Source organism: Carassius gibelio, chromosome A4 (assembly GCF_023724105.1).
Source record: "Carassius gibelio isolate Cgi1373 ecotype wild population from Czech Republic chromosome A4, carGib1.2-hapl.c, whole genome shotgun sequence".
Classification (NCBI taxonomy): Eukaryota; Metazoa; Chordata; class Actinopteri; order Cypriniformes; family Cyprinidae; genus Carassius; species Carassius gibelio.
The window spans coordinates 3,935,349-3,954,981 of record NC_068374.1 but is presented as its reverse complement, the minus strand read 5'-3'; the positions used below and the strand labels follow the sequence as shown (position 1 = coordinate 3,954,981).

General features: G+C 42.5%; 1 protein-coding gene across 1 annotated transcript in view; it reads right to left on the bottom strand.

Annotated features, from left to right (window-relative positions):
• The window catches only part of LOC127967030 (protein NLRC3), a 70,132-nt gene that overhangs the window by 25,450 nt on the left and 25,049 nt on the right, over positions 1-19,633 (bottom strand). Inside the window, exons 7-9 of the mRNA XM_052568292.1 lie at positions 15,328-17,113; positions 5,429-5,602; positions 5,148-5,321 (exon numbers count right to left, since the gene is read on the bottom strand). Coding sequence (XP_052424252.1) covers positions 5,148-5,321; positions 5,429-5,602; positions 15,328-17,113 — 2,134 coding nt within the window. The remainder of the gene's footprint in view (positions 1-5,147; positions 5,322-5,428; positions 5,603-15,327; positions 17,114-19,633) is intronic.

Genomic DNA, 19,633 nt, shown 5'->3' with positions numbered 1-19,633 from the left:
ACTTCACCATCCAGCTCTTCTCACGCCACCGTAGACCCCCATCTCATCTGGAGGAATTCCTGCAGAGAGCCGTTGGTCGTATGGATCGCCAAGACAAGGCGATAGATGAGATGGGTCGAGCTTTCCAAGCAATGGTGACGAAGGTGTCCGAGCTCGCTCTCCAGGCTCAACATCAACAACAACCGCCACCCGCTGCGCCTCCCACGCCACCCACACCGCCGATCGTCTCCGGGGGGATTTCCCAGTCCGAACCACGCCTCCCCATCCCTGAGAAATATGCGGGTGAGCCAGAGTTTTGTCAATCATTTCTGTCTCATTGTTCTCTGCATTTCGCCCTGCAGCCCCGCACGTTTTACACCGAGGAAATGAAGGTGGCATTCGTCTTGTCACTAATGACGGGGAGGGCTGCCCTCTGGGGGACGGCGGTGTGGGAGAACCAAGACAGCTGCTGTGCCTCGTTCCACGCCCTTTCGGAGGAGATGAGACGGGTCTTCGACCGCTCCGTCGCCGGGAGGGAGGTGGACCTACGTCAGGAAGACCGGTCCGTATCCGATTATTCTATTGAGTTCCGCACCCTGGCGGCGGAGTGTAAGTGGAACGAAGAGGCGCAGTGGGATCACTTCCTGCATGGGTTGGCTGACCGCATCCAACAGGAGATCCGCGCCGTTGAGCTCCTCACTTCTCTCAATGGCCTGATTGACCTCACCATCAGAGTAGACAACCGACTCGACCAAGCCGCCAGACGGAGGGGGAGAGCAGTTCTCGCGACCAGACCGGAGGCTCAGCGTCAGCGCTCAGAGGTTGCGGTCAGCCCACCTGGAGATCTTGAACCCATGCAGGTGGGGCGAGCTCGGCTCTCCCGGGAGGAGAGGATCAGGCGGAGATCCCTGGGACTGTGTTTATACTGCGGCAGCCAAGAACATCACATCCAGCGCTGTCCGGTAAAAGACCAAGCCCGATAGTAAAACGGAGGCTACTATCGGGTGGGATCTCTGCCAGGAAGACCTCATCTACATCGACACTCCTTCCGGTGAGTCTACGGTGGTCCACCCACGCACTCGATCATCACGCTTTGTTGGATTCTGGGGCCGAGGGTAGTTTCATGGACTTTAAGTTTGCTAGTAAGCTCAACATTCCTCTCACCTCCCTCAAACACCCCATTGCACCTTTTGCACTCAACGGACACAGACTGCCAGTCATCACACAGACCACTTTACCTGTTTCTCTCATCACATCTGGCAACCATACGGAGGAGATTTCATTCTTCATCACGGACTCACCTCAATCTCCCATTGTTCTCGGTCACACCTGGCTCCAGAAACACAACCCCAGGATCGATTGGCGCCTCGGATCTGTGGTTAGCTGGAGCGAGGAGTGTCATTTGTCTTGTCTTTTGTCGGCTGGTGTTAATGTTTCTGAGTCTGTGTTTCAGGGGGAAGCAGTGGATTTGGCTAACGTGCCCGCGGAGTACCACGACCTGAAGGAGGTGTTCAGTAAGTCTCGTGCTGATTCTCTTCCTCCTCATCGTCCCTATGACTGTGCGATAGAGTTATTGCCAGGTACTTCTCCGCCTAAGGGCAAGTTATATTCTTTGTCTATTCCAGAGACGGCGGCCATGGAGAAATATATATCCAGTTCTCTAGCAACGGGGTTCATCCGCCCTTCTTCTTCTCCAGCGGGGGCGGGGTTCTTTTTTGTGGGAAAGAAGGACGGATCCTTGCGACCTTGCATTGACTACCGAGGGCTGAACAACATAACGGTAAAGAATGCCTATCCTTTGCCGCTTATGTCTTCAGCTTTTGAGAGGTTGCAGGGAGCGTCCGTTTTCACTAAATTGGACTTACGTAATGCTTATCATTTGGTCCGCATCAGGGAGGGGGATGAGTGGAAGACTGCCTTTAACACCCCTAAAGGCCATTTTGAGTACTGCGTGATGCCTTTCGGGCTAACGAACTCGCCGGCAGTCTTCCAAGCACTCGTTAATGACGTGTTGCGAGACATGGTCGATCTGTTCATATATGTTTACCTGGATGACATATTGATTTTTTCTTCGTCTCTCCAGGAACACATGCAACACGTACGACGAGTGCTTCTGCGGTTGCTAGAGAATGGATTGTTTGTCAAGGCGGAGAAATGCGTTTTTCATGCACAGTCTGTTTCTTTTCTAGGACACATCATTTCGACTGAGGGTGTTCGCATGGATCCTGAGGAAGTTAAGGCTGTGGTAAATTGGCCATCCCCAGAGTCTCGCAAGGCCCTGCAGAGATTTCTGGGGTTCGCCAATTTTTACCGGCGTTTCATTCGCAATTTCAGCCAACTAGCCGCTCCTCTGACCGCCTTGACCTCCCCTAGTTTGACGTTCAGGTGGTCAGACGCAGCCGAGGCTGCGTTTGCCAAACTGAGAAGCTGCTTTGTTTCAGCTCCCATTCTCGTCACTCCTGATCGCTCACGTCAATTCATAGTGGAGGTCGACGCGTCAGAGGTGGGGGTAGGAGCAGTGTTGTCCCAACGCGCATCCTCAGACAGAAAGGTGCATCCTTGCGCGTATTATTCTCACCGTTTATCTCCTGCGGAAGTTAATTATGACATTGGCAATCGAGAGTTGTTGGCAGTCAAACTTGCACTGGAACAATGGCGTCACTGGCTTGAAGGGTCGGGTGTACCTTTCATTGTATGGACGGACCATAAGAATCTCTAATACATTAGAACCGCCAAATGACTTAACTCCAGGCAGGCTCGGTGGGCATTGTTTTTCGGTCGTTTCGATTTTACACTTTCGTACCGGCCGGGTTCCAAAAACATCAAACCCGATGCTTTATCCCGTCTTTTTGAGCGTTCCGATCGTACTGCTACTCCCGAGCCCATTTTACCGGGAACCATCATTATCTCCGCGCTCAGATGGGAGGTCGAATCGAAGGTGTTGACTGCCTTAGAAGGGGTAACGCCCCCGGCTCGTTGCCCACCGAACCGATTGTTTGTGCCGGAGGGGTTACGGTCAGACGTTCTCCAGTGGGGTCATTGTTCCAGTGTTGCTTGTCACCCAGGGGTTAGTAGAACTAGGTTTCTAGTCAAGCAACGATTTTGGTGGCCTGGTATGGCTCGTGACGTCCACGACTTCGTCTTGGCTTGTTCAGTTTGCGCTATTGGTAAGACTTCCAATCGACCTCCAGATGGGTTACTCTTACCGCTGTCTGTCCCTTCGAGACCCTGGTCCCACATTTCGCTAGATTTCATTACCGCCCTCCCGCCCTCTAAGGGCAATACAGTGATTTTAACCATAGTGGACCGGTTCTCGAAGGCAACTCATTTTATTCCCTTGCCCAAATTACCATCAGCCAAGGAAACAGCGGTAGCTGTCATTGACCACGTCTTCCGTATACATGGCCTTCCGACAGACGTGGTTTCTGACAGGGGTCCCCAATTTGTGTCCAAATTTTGGCGAGAGTTTTGTAAATTGTTAGGAGCGACTGTTAGTCTTTCTTCCGGGTTCCATCCCCAGAGCAATGGTCAAACCGAGCGAGCCAATCAGGATGTCGAAAGGGTTTTGCGATGTTTGGCTTCCAATAATCCTTCGTCCTGGTGTCAGCAACTCTCAATTGTGGAGTACGCACACAATTCTTTGCCAGTGTCATCTACGGGCATGTCTCCATTTAAGTGTAGTTTAGGGTACCAACCACCTAATTTTGTCAGTACGGAATCCGAGGTTTCGGTCCCCTCCGCACACGCACTAGTCCAGAGGTGTCACCGCACCTGGACCAGAGCTCGCAGAGCTCTGCTCCAGGCTAGGTCGCGCACCAAGGCTAAGGCCGATCGCCACCGGTCGAAGCCTCCCCGTTACGTCGTCGGTCAAAGAGTGTGGCTTTCAACCCAGAATATTCCTATGCGTTCCGTTTCGAATAAGCTTGCTCCTAAATTTATTGGCCCGTTTTCTGTTACCAAAATCATTAATCCGGTAACAGTGCGTCTTAGCCTTCCTCCGGCGTACAGGAGGGTTCATCCCGTGTTTCATGTATCCAAAATTAAACCGGTGATTTTTTTTCCCATCTTAACCCGCCTGCCCCGGTTCCCCCCCCGCCTCGTATCGTTAATGGGGAAACCACATATTTGGTTAATCGTATTCTGGACTCTAGACGGAGGGGACGCGGATTTCAGTACTTGGTGGATTGGGAAGGTTACGGTCCAGAGGAGAGAAGGTGGGTTCCTGCTCAGGACATACTGGATCACCGCCTTATTGATGATTACAATCTACAGGTAAAGCAGGCTGGGAACGTCAGGTGACGTCCTAGGAGAGGGGGTACTGTCACGGTAGGAAATCCATTGTTTCCTCCGTGTCATGTTTTGTGTTTGTATTTGTACTCCCGTAGTCTCCATGTGCTCGTTTGGGTTATTGTTGTCACCTGTGCGTTGATTGTCTTCGCTCCAGCTGATCCTCATCTCCACTCAGCTACATATACTCACTCATCTCTCTGTCTGTTGTCAGATCCTCATTCATGTCTCCGCTTCCTAGTTGGATTACCGTCTCCCGTGTTCGTGTGCTGGATTGTGTTTGTGTTGTCGTCTTCGTGTCAGTGTTCCGGTCTGTTCCTGGTTTCATCCATTGACCGTCTTCACCTTCACCATCCAGCTCTTCTCACGCCACCGTAGACCTTCTTTTCCATTGCCTACATTCTGGACTCTGATATCAATAAACTTCTTCTGATTGCCTGCATTTGCTTCCTCCTCTTTTACGAGCCGTCACACACACGCAGCCTTTCTGTCAGAGCATCTGACGAGGTGGACACAACCGCGACTTGCTTCATTTTTGATTCATTAATGTCTAGGGTTTTTTTTTTTTTTTTTTATAATTTTGGGCTGAAATCTAATGTTACTGATCATGTAACGGGTAAAATATTACTGCAAATTTATTAGTAATGCCTTACACTACTGTGTTACAGCAAAAAGTAATGTTACTGTAATGCTAAATTCTGTAATGCGTTACTCCCAACATTGTTCATGCATGAAATAAATGTATTTGAAAATGTTAAATTTCTCATTGTAATATTTCAACATTTTTATTGTCATACGAACACAGTCCACCTGGTTCATTTTTCTCAGGTTGAAAAATCTGTATAATAGGCATCTGTATTATTTTATAGTAAACCATTTACCTCAGAATCCCCAGCTGACAGCTTGGGCTCTTCAGTCCATCAGAAAGAAGCTTCACTCCAGAATCCTGCAGATCATTGTTACTCAGGTCCAGCTCTCTCAGCATGTAGTTTGGTAATTGTAGAGCTGATGACAAACTCTCACAAGACTGAGCAGTGAGATCACAGCTCTGTAGTCTGTGTAAAGAACAAAACAAACAGTAATATATAGTTACATCACAAGCTTTACAAATTGATAAAAACACCAAATATTTTGAATATTTATTTGATTAAAAATCTTTTACCTCAGAATCTCCAGCTGGCAGTTTTTGCTCTTCAGTCCATCAGAAAGAAGCTTCACTCCAGAATCCTTCAGATTATTGTTACTGAGGTCCAGCTCTCTTAGAATGGAGTTTGATGACTGTAAAGCTGAAGACACACTCTCACAAGACTGAGCAGGGAGATTGCAGCATTGTAGCCTATGTAGAGAATAAAAATAATAATTAAAAACAAATAATTTGTTTATTTGGTATGGTTTATATTCTGTAGCACATACAACTTGCAAAAACCATTGACTAGTAATGCAGTTAATGCAAAGCTATAACCATATAGTAAATGTGATATATTCAGTGATTACTGAATTTAAAAGAGAGTATAAGGCTATAAAATAAAAGGCTTCTTTTAGTTATTTTCATTTTGCTTTAATAATTAAACTCCTCATAAAACATCAAACCTAGACTTTTAATAGCCGGGTGTGCCTTAGGCTGGCCACAATAAAAAGCCACTCTAAAATGTGCAGTTTTACTGTATTTGGGGGTCTGAAAACCAGTCAGTATTTTGTGTGACCACCATTTGCCTAAAGCATTGCAACACATCTCAATCACATAGAGTTGATCAGGTTGTTGATTGTAGCCTGTGGGATGTTGGTCCACACCTCTTCAATGGCTGTGTAGAGTTGCTGGATATTGTCAGGAACTGAAACACGCTGTTGTATGCACTGATCCAGAGCATCCCAAACATGCTCTATGGGTGACATGTCCGGTGAGTATGCTGGCCATGCAAAAACTGGGATGTTTTCAGCTTCCAGGAATTTTGTACAGATCCTTGCAACATGGGGCAGTGCATTCATGCTGAAACATGAGGTAATGATCATGGACGAATGGCACAACAATGGGCCTCTAATATCTTCTTACGTTATCTCTGTGCATCATCAATAAAATGCACCTGCGTTCGTTGTCCATAATATACACCTGCTCATACCATAACCCCACTGCCATCATGGGCCACTCAATCCACAATGTTGACATCAGCAAAACCGCTCACCCACAGAACGCCATACATGCTGTCTGCCATCTGCCCTGTACAGTGAAAACCAAGATACATCCATGAACAGAACACCTCTCCAAAGTGCCAGATGCCATCAAATGTGAGTATTTGACCACTCAAGTCAGTTACGACGATGAACTGCAGTCAGGGCGAGACCCCGATGAGGATGACAAGCATGCAGATGAGCTTCCCAGAGACAGTTTCTGACTGTTTGTGCTGAAATTCTTTGGTTATGCAAACCGATTGTTGCAGCAGCTCTCCGGGTGGCTAGTCTTTGACGATCTTGGAGGTGAGGAAGCTGTATGTGGAGGTCCTGGGCTGGTGTGGTTACATGTGGTCTGAGGTTGTGAGGCCAGTTGGATGTACTGCCAAATTCTCTGAAATGTCTTTGGAGACAGCTTATGGTAGAGAAATGAAACTTAAATTCACTCGCCAGACTAAGATCCAGGAACTGAGTTTGACACCCTTGGTCCCATTTTTGCCTTCCTCTCACTGTAAAAATGTAACTAAGATATTTTTACTTAAAATTTTAAATAAGCTACTTTTTACTTTCACTTGAGTAAATTTTTACACTGGCACTTTTGCTTCTACTTGAGTAAAATTGCATTCATGTAATGGTAATTTTAACTGAGCAGAATATTTTTTATACTATTTTCACCTCTGCCAAAGGAAAAAGAAATCTACTGCGATGCTGTTTACTCTGCACGAGGCTTAACATGATGAGGGACAAATGATTTGCAGATTTGTTTTGATGCATCAAGAGGGAAACCTTCCCAACACAGGAAGAAACTGGCTCTACACAAAGGTTGTTAAGTGTCGCCCAGACCACAGCTCGACAGATGTCTGTCAGAGAGGCACCATGCGCCAGTGCATAGGAGGGGACCACACTCTGTTTGGAGGGTTTTAGGGGTGTCCTGGGAGGATTTAACCTTCTGGCGCCCCTTAGGAACCTAACGATCAAGTCATGCCTCCCCAGGGACCAGCTGTCCTCTGCATCGTGAAGTGCTGAAATGGCAGCCACATACACTTTCAAGGTGGATGGGGAAAGCCTACGCTCCAACCTTTCTTGCAGGAAAGAAAGCACAACTCTGACCAAGCATCTCCAAGGGTCTTCTCGGTGAGAAGAACACCAATGCATGAACAGACTCCACTTCAAAGGATAGGTCTGCCTCGTGGAGGGGGCTCTAGCCTGAGTGTTAGTGTCTGCCACCGCCGGTGTCAGATCAGTTAGGTCTGCAGCGTCCAGATCTTTGGAACTTGAACGTGTGGCTCCCTCCTCAGGGGGATGCACCAGGGAGGGGCTGTCACGAGTAGCATGAGTTCTGAATATAAGGTCAGGGTAGGCCAGTAAGATGCATCCATCAGGACCTGTTTCTCGTCCTCCCTGACCTTGCACAGTGTCTGTTCGAGCAGAGTCACTGGGGGGAAACACATTGAGTAGAGCCTGAGTCCCCCCACTGCCAGCTGTACTATTCTCTGTCACAGGCCCCCCTTGGGCACGGACACACTGGCACAGGGAATAGTACAGCTGGCAGGGGGTGGACTTATGCGAAGCAAACAAGTCTAACTGGACTTCCCTGAACCAACTCCAGATCAGCTGGACCATATAGGTATGGAGTCGCCATTCCCTGGAGAAAGTGAGCTGTCATAAGAGCACGTCAGCTGCATGATTGAGCTCCCCCGGTCTGACTCCAGAGGAGGAGATGGCGGGCGAGTTGAGACATGCAACATGATTTGCGACTTACGATCGGTCATTCCTTTTAAATCTGCAGGTTTCTGCAAACACGTTGCCATATCAACTACGGAATGCCTCGTACTATACTCCTCCTCCACTTCTATCAAACATACCTGGATATCTACACCGCTGGCCATGTTCCTTACCGGCCTGGAGGCGGAGGCGACACCGGGGAAAACGAAGTGGCACAGCTGTTAAGCTGAGGCTTTTGCTTTTGAAACACAGAGAGCATCTCTGTTCTGATGGACTTTTCGGAAGTCGTGTTGTTCGCCGCCGCTCCCTGGATCCGATTCGGGAGTGGTTAATCCACCTGGTTCCGACTGTGACAATCCCACCCTCCGATTCATATTCTCCTGTTTTCTCTCCACGTTTTTATAGCGGAGGAGTGTGTTTGAAACATCTTCGTCCTCTACCACGGTAAAAGCAATGCAAGGTATCTACCTTAAATCCTCTGTCTTTAAGGATGGCTTTGATCAACACCAGATCTGTGATTAACAAGACATTTTAAATGACTTGTTCTCTACCCGAAACTTGGATTTTTTATTTCTTACCAAAACCTGGCTCTGTCCATGTGATCTGAGACCTTTTTCTGAACTCTTGCCATCGAAATGTTTGTTTTTTAATTCTCCGCCCTCAACTGGTCGGGGTGGCGGACTTGTATCTATTTATAAAGATCATTTTACGTGTCGCTCAGTGGCGAGTAACGTTAACTGCAGCAGCTTTGAAATTCAACTGTTTGTTTTTGAACTTGGTGATACACTTCTCATAGCGGTAATCTATCGACCACCAAAATCGAATACGAACTTTCTAACGGAGTTTGCTGAGTTCCTGAGTGATGTGACTCCCAAATACGACAAGCTTTTTATACTCCGTGATTTTAACGTTCATATTTGCTGCATGAATGATAATTTAGCCAAGGGGTTTACCCATTTGCTGAACGCTTTTGACTTTTCTATTGGGGTTAATGGTCCCACTCATAAGGATGGCCATACACTTGACTTAGTGCTTTTGCATGGACTTAGTATTTCTGATTTAGAAGTCTGTGAAAATGGGTTTTCCGATCATAAGTCTGTTTTGTTTACTTTACCATGCTCTACTGCTGCACCTATAGTCCCATCTCGTGGCCGCCTTTCTCGACGTATTACTCATACTACCAAAGACTCTTTTTCATCAATTTTTCATAAAGTGATGCCTTCTATTGCTGACTTTTCCTGTGATGTTAGCGTTGAGGAACTTCTCTCCAGATTTAACTCCACCTTTTCTAATGTTTTAAATGCTGTGGCTCCTTTAAGGAATTTTCAGTCTAAAGCCCGTTCTGAACCCTGAATTGATGATTCTATTCGTTCTCTCAGACGTTGTTGTAGAAGAGCAGAACGAAAGTGGAAAAAGGACAGCCTTCATGTTTCCTTTGAGATTTTAAAGGACCCTCTTTTAAATATCAGAAAGCAGTGAAAAAAGCAAAATGTCTACATTTGTCAGATATTATTAACAAAAACTGTTCTAGACCAAAGACTCTTTTTAACATTATTAATGCTACTCTTAATCCGTCTGCCTGTCGTTTTTCTGGGGATTCTTCTCTTTCATGTGAAGAATTTTTATTATTTTTCGATGGTAAAATTAGGGATCTCCAGCTGGGGATAACTCCCTCGTTTTGTAATCCATCTAATTCCTCCATCGCAAACACATTTTTTAGTCAGTTTAAACTAATCTCTCTTCCAGATTTGCTGGAAATAGTTGAGCACCTAAAGCCCTCGGGCTCGTCCTTGGATATTATTCCTCCTTTTTTAGTTAAGCAAGTTTTTATTGACATCGCTCCATATCTTTTGTTCATCGTTAATCGCAGTTTAGAATCTGGCATTATGCCTGACTTTTTAAAGCATGCAGTGGTTTACCCACTGCTTAAAAAACAGAATCTGGATTCATCAGTTTTAACAAATTTTAGGCCCATTTCTAATCTGCCTTTTATCTCAAAGATTCTGGAAAAAATTGTGTTTTCACAGTTACAAAATTTTTTATCTGACAATTCAATGTTTGAAACATTTCAGTCAGGTTTTCGTAAATGCCATTCTACCGAGACTGCACTCTTGAGGGTTCATAATGATATTTTGATATCATGTGATTCGGGTGATTTTGCAGTCCTGGTGCTCTTGGATTTGACGGCTGCTTTCGATACAGTCGATCATGCTATTCTCATTGACCGTTTAGAACATTGTGTTGGTCTAAGAGGTGTTGCTCTAGAATGGTTTAAATCATATTTTGCAAATAGGAGTTTTTCAGTCAAGATGGGTGAACTTTACTCGAGTAACGCTTTTTTGCCCTGTGGGGTTCCTCGGGGTTCTATTTTGGCTCCTTTGCTTTTTTCCCTCTATATGCTCCCACTTGGCTCAATTTTTAAAAAACATGGTTTGTCATTTCACTGTTATGCGGATGACACTCAGGTTTATCTGCCTGTCAAACGAAACTCTGTGGGTCTTGAGTCTCTTATGACATGTTTGGCAGATGTAAAGACTTGGCTTTCCTTAAATTTTTTAATTTTCAATGAAAAGAAAATTGAAATTATATTTTTTGGTCCATCTGAATTTTCAAATTCCCCAAAAATTGATTTGGGAGGGATGACTCCGTGTTTAAAATCATGGGTAAAAAAACCTTGGCTTAATTTTTGATGATGGCTTAAAGTTTGACTGACAAATAAATTCAATTGTCAAATCTTGCTTTTTTCAGCTGCGTCAACTTTCTAAAGCTAAGCCTTTTCTTTCTTTTAAAGATTTTGAAAAAGTAATTCACGTTTTTATTTCATCAAGGCTGGACTACTGTAACTCATTTTACTTTGGGATTAGCCAGATAGCTTTATCCCGCTTGCAGCTTGTTCAAAATGCTGCGGCTAGACTCTTGTGTGGCGTCAAAAGGAGGGAGCATATAACTCCTATTTTATGCTCACTACATTGGCTGCCTGTTTGTTTTAGAATTGATTTTAAGATGTTGCTCCTCATCTTTAAATCCCTGAATGTTTTGGCTCCACTTTATCTCAGGGAGTTGCTGGCCGAGTATAAACCCACTAGATCCCTTCGGTCTTCCAACCAGGATCTATTGTTTACTCCAAAGTCGAGGCTTAAGTGCAGGGGAGACCGTGCTTTCTGTATTGCTGCCCCCAGGCTTTGGAACGCCTTGCCACTGTCCATTAGACAAGCCTCTTCTCTTAATATTTTTAAGTCCAGGCTAAAGACATTTTTATTTTCAAAAGCGTTTGGCTGATATCTATACAGTTTTATAATTTTTTTTTTGTTTGTTTGTTCGTTGTGTGTTTTTCTCTGTTTTTAATGACCTAATGGAAAGCACATTGGTCGACGGAAGTTGTAGTTAATTGTGCTATATAAATAAATTGTCATTGTCATGATTGTAGACCGCTCTGCCCATCTCGGGACTTGGGAGTGCAACCTGTGCTGAAGTGGCCTCATATGAAGCAATCTGAGTGGCGCGACAATGGCTGCGGATGCCATATGCCACAGGAGCCTCTGAAAGTGTTTCAGTGGTACCACTGTCCTGCCTCTGAAGGAACTCAGGCAGTTCAGCACTGACTGGGCATGCTCACTGGTGAGATGTGCCATCATGCTCACAGAGTCTAACTTCATACCGAGATAAGAGATTCTCTGCGCAACTTACCTGTGATCGCATAACTCAGGACCGGGCCATGATGAGCCAGTCCTCGACATAGTTGAGGATCTTGATGCACACTTCCCAGGTAGGGGCAAGGGCGACCTTCCTGAAGACACGGGGGACAGGGAGAGCCAGAGGGGGAGGACTTTGTACTACACTGTCTGACCCTGGAATGCAAACTACAGAAATGGTCTGTGGCAAGGGAGGATCGAGACATGAAAGACTGCATCCTTCAGGTCAATCACTGCAAATTAATCCTGGGTTTGGACACATTTTATAATATGTTTCTGCGTCAACATCTTGAAAGGGTGCTTGTGCAGGGCCAGATTAAAGACTCACAGATCCCGGATAGGTCGAAGGCCACTGCTTTTCTTGGGTACGATGAAGTAAGGGTTTTAAATCTCAGCTGGAGGGACCGCTTGTTTGCATTCTTCACCAGCAGGACAGCAATCTCCTCGCACAAAACAGAGGCATCCCAGACTGCCACCGAAGTCTTGAGAATGCCATTAAATTTGGGAGGTTACCGGGTGAACTAAATCAAGTAACCGTGTTGAACAATCCAAATGAGCCAGAGAGATGTGTTGGAGCAGTGCAAACCACGCCCCCAAACTCTGTACAAGTGGCACCAAAGGGACAGTCGACATACCCACAGTGGTGCAGCGATGGGGAGTTGTGTTGGATGGCCCAGAAAGCATTGTGTTCTGATTCTTCACAGCATAACTCCCCCTGTTCCCAGAAGAACTGGCCAGAGATGCATGGAGAGGCGTTGCGTCTCCGAAACATGACCTCTTGACATGACGTCGCAGAACTCTCAGCACGGGGTGGAGCCAATGTGGACGATGCCGGAAGGCGCCCATGGCAATGAGCAGGCTGAGGCACGACCTACGATGGAACGGTGGCAGCCAGAGGATTACAGTGGGGCAAGATGCGCTGTATGGCCGCAGTCTGCAGTTGTACTGTCAGGAGCTGCTAGGCACAGCCCTCGACAGTGTCGCCACACAGGCCAGTCTGGGAGATGGAAGAGTCGAGAAAGTGCACTTTGTCAACGACTCTCATCCCAAACAGGCTGAACCAGAGATGGCACTACTGGACCACCAGAGTGGACATCGCCTTCTCGAGGGACTGCGTTGTGACTTCTGTCACCATGTGCAGCTCCTGACTCAACCTAGGGTTGGTTCTACCCTCATGCATTTCTTAAAGCCTTGGCTTGGTGAATTTGCAGGATGGCCATGGCATGCAAGGCAGAGGTAGCTTGGCCTGCAGCAGTGTAAACCTTGGTAGCGAGAGCGGCCAATAGCTTACAGGCCTTGGATGGGAGGCTCGGACTACTCCTCCCAATGGCAGAGTTATGCGGACACAATAGCCCATCCCCCGATGCTGAAATCAACATCTGATCCCCGGCAGCAAACTGAATGACCCACTGGGACTACTGTAAGAATGCCCAGCAGAATCATCCAGCAGCTGCACAGGACAAGCACTGCGACAGGGCTGAGAGGTCCATGGGGCGTGCTCCAGTGAAGAAGCTCTCACCGTCACCTTCAAATCTCACAGAGCACTAGCCGGCGGTCCTCTGCTCATGGCAGAAAAACCGGAATGGGTAGTGACAGAGGGGTCTGCTCCTTTCCCTTTAAGAAATGAGAGACGCGATCGCAGCATTGCCATGGTCACACATGCATCACCCATCCACGAACTATCTACAAATGTACAAGACATAATTCATAAATGAATGGCAGACAAAGTTGTGTTTGTGACATAATTTATTTGTGAAAATGTTTATTTGCAAATCTAATTTTATTTAATGTTGAACCTTTTTTATGGATCTCTTTCTATTTATTTGTTAGTATGTTTAATTGTTTGTAAATCTCTTAAAATTTATTTGTGGGTTTATAGGGAATAATACAACAATTCTACCTCCATAGCTCCACTATGGAAAAATATTAACGAATAGTTATCACCTTACCCAGTTAGTTGATTAACTTGAAAATTTCAAACATTTTTGTATAAAATTTTTCCTAAAATGTCATTTTTAAATATGCAAATGAGGATTTTTTTATGACTATCCTGGATATACACACTAATTTGCATACATTTCTCATACAAAAATCTGAACTGGATGAAGTCAGTTTAAAACAATTTTTTTTACATATTAGAGTCAAATGTTTATACATATGCAAGCATATGGGTAGCAATATTCAATTTGGAATGTAATATACAAAATGACAATGCAATATGTAAAATGGCAATGCATTTCTGTATTTACATTTACATTTTCCAATACATTTGTGCAACGTTTGGTGCAAAATGAAAATGAAAATTAAATTATATAATTTTCATTTGCCATTTCATCAAAACGTACACGCACCAACTGTCTTGTCCATGTTCTCTCACTTGAATCCTCTTGAGTCTCTTGACCTTCTGCAAGCCCCGCCTTGTTCACGCAGTGATTGATTGATCGGCTCGGAGTGCATTTTCAATGTGCATATTGAATTTTGCTACATTCATTGCGGGACACTGAATGAAAATGTAATTGAAAGTGTCTTGCCTGTGAGTGTAAATGCAGTTAAAACAAATAACATTTGAATGATAATTTTGCCACAGTTTTTGCTTGAACATGTTACACATATCTAATCATTTCTGTAATACATTTTAATTTTAATTTGGCAACTTATAAGTGTTAAAATTAGTATTCATTTTACATTTTTCAATGTGCACATTGAATTTTGCTACATTCATTGCGGGACTCTGAATGAAAATGCAATTGTAAGTGTTTTGGCTGTGAATGTAAATGCAATTAAGAAAAATAACATTTGAATTATAATTTTGCCACAGTTTTGCTTGAACATGTTACACATATCTAATCATTTCTGTAATACATTTTAATTTTCTAATTCTAATTTTGCAACTTACTAAGCATTAAAATTACTATTCATTTTACATATTAAAACTAGTGTATGAAATGGCAAATGAAAATTGTGTAATTTAAATTTCACTAAACGTTGCACAAATGTATTTGAAAATGTAAATGTAAATACAGAAATGCATTGTTATTTTGCATATTACATTCCAAATTGAATATTGCTACCCATATATTTTGGGTGTCTCTTTTTGTCACTCCATAATTCAGAAAAATCCTTGAACAGCCAGAAAACTATATTTACACAAGTTTGGGGGTATTGAAATGTATTTAAAATGTATAATAAGTAAAAATGTAAGGTTTGTTGTAAGTGCTACTGAACTGGGATTTATGGCTTACAAGAAAAAAACTAAATTGAAATATATTGACAAATAGATAAAGTGCTATCAAAGAAACACTTAAGAGTGTCTTTTGGATTTTTCTTTCCACTAATCTTAATGAAAATGTTATGAATACCCATGTAGCCCAAAATCTCAAAATTGACAGGTGCATCTAAAAAAAGTTTTTTTGCCTTCAGTGTCTCCCCTTTAAAACAACTAACAGTGTATATAAATTAATATAAAGAAAACACGTACAGTGCTCTTCTGGTGTTTTTGATGACTGGCAGCAGTCTCATCAGTGCTTCATCAGATCTTCTGTACTTCTTCAGTTCAAACTTCTCTTGAGTTTCTTCTGACATGAGGAGCACAAACACCAAACCCGACCACTGAGCAGAGGAGAGATTCTGCTCTGAAAGTTTTCCAGAGCCCAGATTCTTCTGGATTTCCTCCACAAAGTCATCTTTCAGTTCATTCAGACAGTAGAAGAGATTGATGGTCCTCTCTGTTGATTCCTCCATCTCAATTTTCTTTTTTATATAGTCAACAGTGTCTTTGGTGTCCTCTGTTTTGAGCTCCAGTCCTGGCAGTAGTTCCTTCAGGTCTCTCTGATTGGACTCCACTGAAAGACCCAGGAGGAATCGGAGGAAGAGGTCCAGGTGCCCATTCTCACTTTGTAAAGCCTCATTGACTGCAGCTTTGTGAAGATCAAACAGTGACTTTGTTGACAGGATACATGACAGTTTTTTCCAGGATTCGAGAAATGGGTTTTCCTTCTTTTTTTTGTTAATGAAAAACACATAGAGAGCAGCAAGTAATTCCTGGATGCTGAGCTGAATGAAGCTGTAAATGTTTCTCACTGACATAGATTTTTCCTCCTGAAACATCCGGGTGCATAACCCAGAGTACACAGAACCTTCAATGGCATCTAGTCCACACTCCTCAATATCGTCTTTGTAGAAAATCAGATTACCTTTCTGTAGTTGTTTAAAGGCCAGTTTCCCAAGCTTCAGAATAATGTCATCAAAAGACATGACTTCAGCCTTAGTTTTAGGATCCTTGCAATATTTTATTTTCATCTGCTGCTTCTGAGAAAGTAAAAAGTTTATGTACATCCCTGTGAGGGTTGTAGGTGTTTTGTCATTGCTCTCTTGAACCAGCAGAGGCTGAAGAACAGTGAGAGAGATCCAGCAGAAGACCGGGATATGACACATGATGTACAGACTTCTGAATTTTCTGATGTGACGGATAATGTTTTCAGCAACCTCAGGACTGCTGTTTCTGATAAAGTACTCCTCTTTCTGCTCATCATTGAATCCTCGTATCTCTGTCATCTGATCAATGTATTCTCGGGGTATCAGACTGGCTGCTGCTGGTCTGGATGTGATCCAGATGAGAACAGAGGGAAGCAGATGTCTCTTGATTAGGGCTGTAACTATCTTACTCACTGTTGTTTTCTTATTAACATCTGTAAAGCCGTCATCCTCTTCAAAGCTCAAAGGGAAACGACATTCATCCAGCCCATCAAAGATGAACATGACATTATTGCCATCTTCAGGAAGAGATGTCAGCTCTTTAAGGCCACTAAAGCAGTATGTGTTAAGCAATCCCATGAGACTGTACTTCTTTTTTTTAATCAAATTCAGCACAAGGAATGGGAGTGGAAAAATGAAGACTATATCTTGATTTTCTTTACCTTTAGCCCAGTCAAGGATGAATTTATTGACAGAGACAGTTTTTCCCACTCCTGCAATCCCCACTGTGAGCACTTTTCTGTTTTGTCGACCCATATGGTCTTTGAACATGTCATTACACTGGATCGGCGTGTCCTTGGCAGTCAGTCTGTTGTGATTTGATTCGATACGTCTCACCTCGTGTTCATTTGATCTTCCTCCAGTCTGATTCTCCACCACATATAAATCAGTGTAAATATCGTCCAGGTATTTATTTTCACCCGTCTGTGAATTACCAACCAATATCCGCTCACAGTGCTGTTTTAGCTTGTCCTTCAAGATCTTTGTAGCTGTACTGTCCTCAGCAGAACCTTTGAGAAAATGAAAAAAAAAGTCCGCTAAGAGTAAGTTATTGGTTTTTAATAAAATAATGATGAGAATATCTTTATGTAGACTCAGACATGGTCTGTGATTCTCATTACAAAACTTGAAAACTGTGTGTGAATCTATATTCTAATTAATGTTCCTGAAGGGCCAATGAGTGAGACTTATGCCTAATTCACACTACAAGATTTGAAGTTGCAATTTGAACATTAGTTAATGAACCATGAACTAACTTTAATGATCAGTATATAGTAGGTGGGCAACCAAAATTGGTAATACCGCCGCCACAGCGTTAACTGCAAATCAGTCACGAGTTAAATTAATTTGCAAAACTACTGCCAGGTGGCGCAAGAGGACAGATTGCGAACTGTATGTAATTGTAAAATGTTGGTTTGTAAACAAGATGAAACGTAGAAGTAAAACAACAATAATATTATAATATAACTCAGTAACATCCTAAAAAAAACATTAGAACATTTTACAGTGAGTGAATTTCAAAACATAGGATAGTCTTAGGCTACAGTCTACTCATCAAACATTTTAAGAAAGACCTTTGCACAAAGGCTCTTCCTGCATGCTATTGTAATTAAACAATCATTACACAAACATATATATTTCTCCCGAATGAGAGAACCCAACCTTTCCTTTCCTTTAATTTTTTGTTTGTTTGTTTGTTTGTTTATAGGTAAGCCTATATTATTATATACTGCAATTATATTTGTCAATTAGAATTATATATTTTTATATGTTTTGATAAATTTGTTAAATTTAAAGAATTTGTTGTAAAGTGAAAGGAACATAAAATATCCTGTTGGTACATTATAACATTATTAGGCCAGTTGTTATTATTCTGAATGTAATAAAATGCAACCTATAGTATACTTGACACATATATTTTTCTTCTCACAAACTTAATTTATTTTTTAGCATGTTTTATTTTTTTAAACATGCAGCAAACGAAAATGGCGATTAATCTGTTAAAATGTGATACTGTGGGTTAAAATTTTTAAATTATATACTTAGGAACAGAGTCTGTGCCAAATCTAGGCTATGTTGTTAACTATTTATGATTTATATAGGAACTGTTTATAAAAAAAAAATCTAATTATATTGTTAGTTTTATGCTAACATGCAATCAATGTCTTCGGAGACTATATAAGATATAAGTTCATTTAGGCTATTTAACATGCACTGTGACATTTTAACCTTTTTAACCTATAAACTCCTTGAGATTTTAAAGTCAGTTTAATAGTATTGAAATTCAAATTGAATCTAGTATAAAAAAAAGTTTGAATTGCTTAAATTATTTTCATGAATTAATAATACCTTTCATGTTTATTCTTGTAGAAAATAAGTGTTTATTCTTAAAGAAAATAAGGGAAAGAATAAGGGATGATCCAAATATTTGTAATGTACAATAATATAGGCCTATAGCTGCATGTAGTCTAAAAGTTATCGTATTTGTCCTGCTTCACCCATTTGTGTAGGCTACAATTATTCAAAAAAAATACAAATAAATAGCGTCATTAAAAAAATGGCATGGGATTTTAAAGCATAACAAATGAAGGTCTATGAAATGTAAGTCAATAAATCATTTTTCTAAACAAAGGCACTTATAGTTTTGAACTAAACTATTATTTCAACCATATTGCCTGTGAATAAAATGCATACTTTTCAATGAAAGAACCATTAGAGAGTGTAGGTTGCTTGGTGTTTGGATTTGTACTTCAATATGAGGTCAAAGTTTAATGCCTACTTTTTTTTTACTCTCTATTTAACAGCATTAACATGAAATACGTCTTCCTTCAGTTAGAATTAATCTTTTCCTGCTTTGCTAAATGTTGGGCTCATGACCAATAAGTTGTATTCGCCTCAATCTGATTTTGTAAAATCAAACTGCAGATGGTGAAGCTGGTCCAGTTAGTGTGAGTCATGCACACTGTGCAGCGGGAGCAGCTGACGGAGGATTCCCCTTAGTCTTAAAGCCTTCCTCAAACTCCTACGTTCACCAAAAACAATGATTTTCATAAAAATAATTATTAATTATCAATTGATAAATTGTTATTATTATGGTCTTGTGAAAATAATATTATGGGCTGCAAGAAAATAATGAATAAAACTAGTGCAGACAGCATATTTCAACCCAGTAGCGGGACAAAACACAGTTCCTTGCGCAAAAAAAACAGACCAAATTCAATTCAGCTAGAGGGGGTTGTTTTATTGGGGACGGTAGTTCTGTATAACTTGTGGGGGTTGAAAAATAAAGGTGTGAATTTATCAAATGGGTGCTTTCTCTTCTTCCTCCACAAATACTGTGGGTAGTTTGGTGGCGAGATGTTTATATAAATTAGAGTTTGTGATTGACAACGCGACTGACAATGTTGCGATAAGTAGGCTAAACCAACTTTGCAACTCATTACCCCCCGAACACAGGACATAGCATACATATGTATGTTTCACCTCTCCTCCTCAACACCTCTCAACCCGCAATGTCAATGTTTACGAAT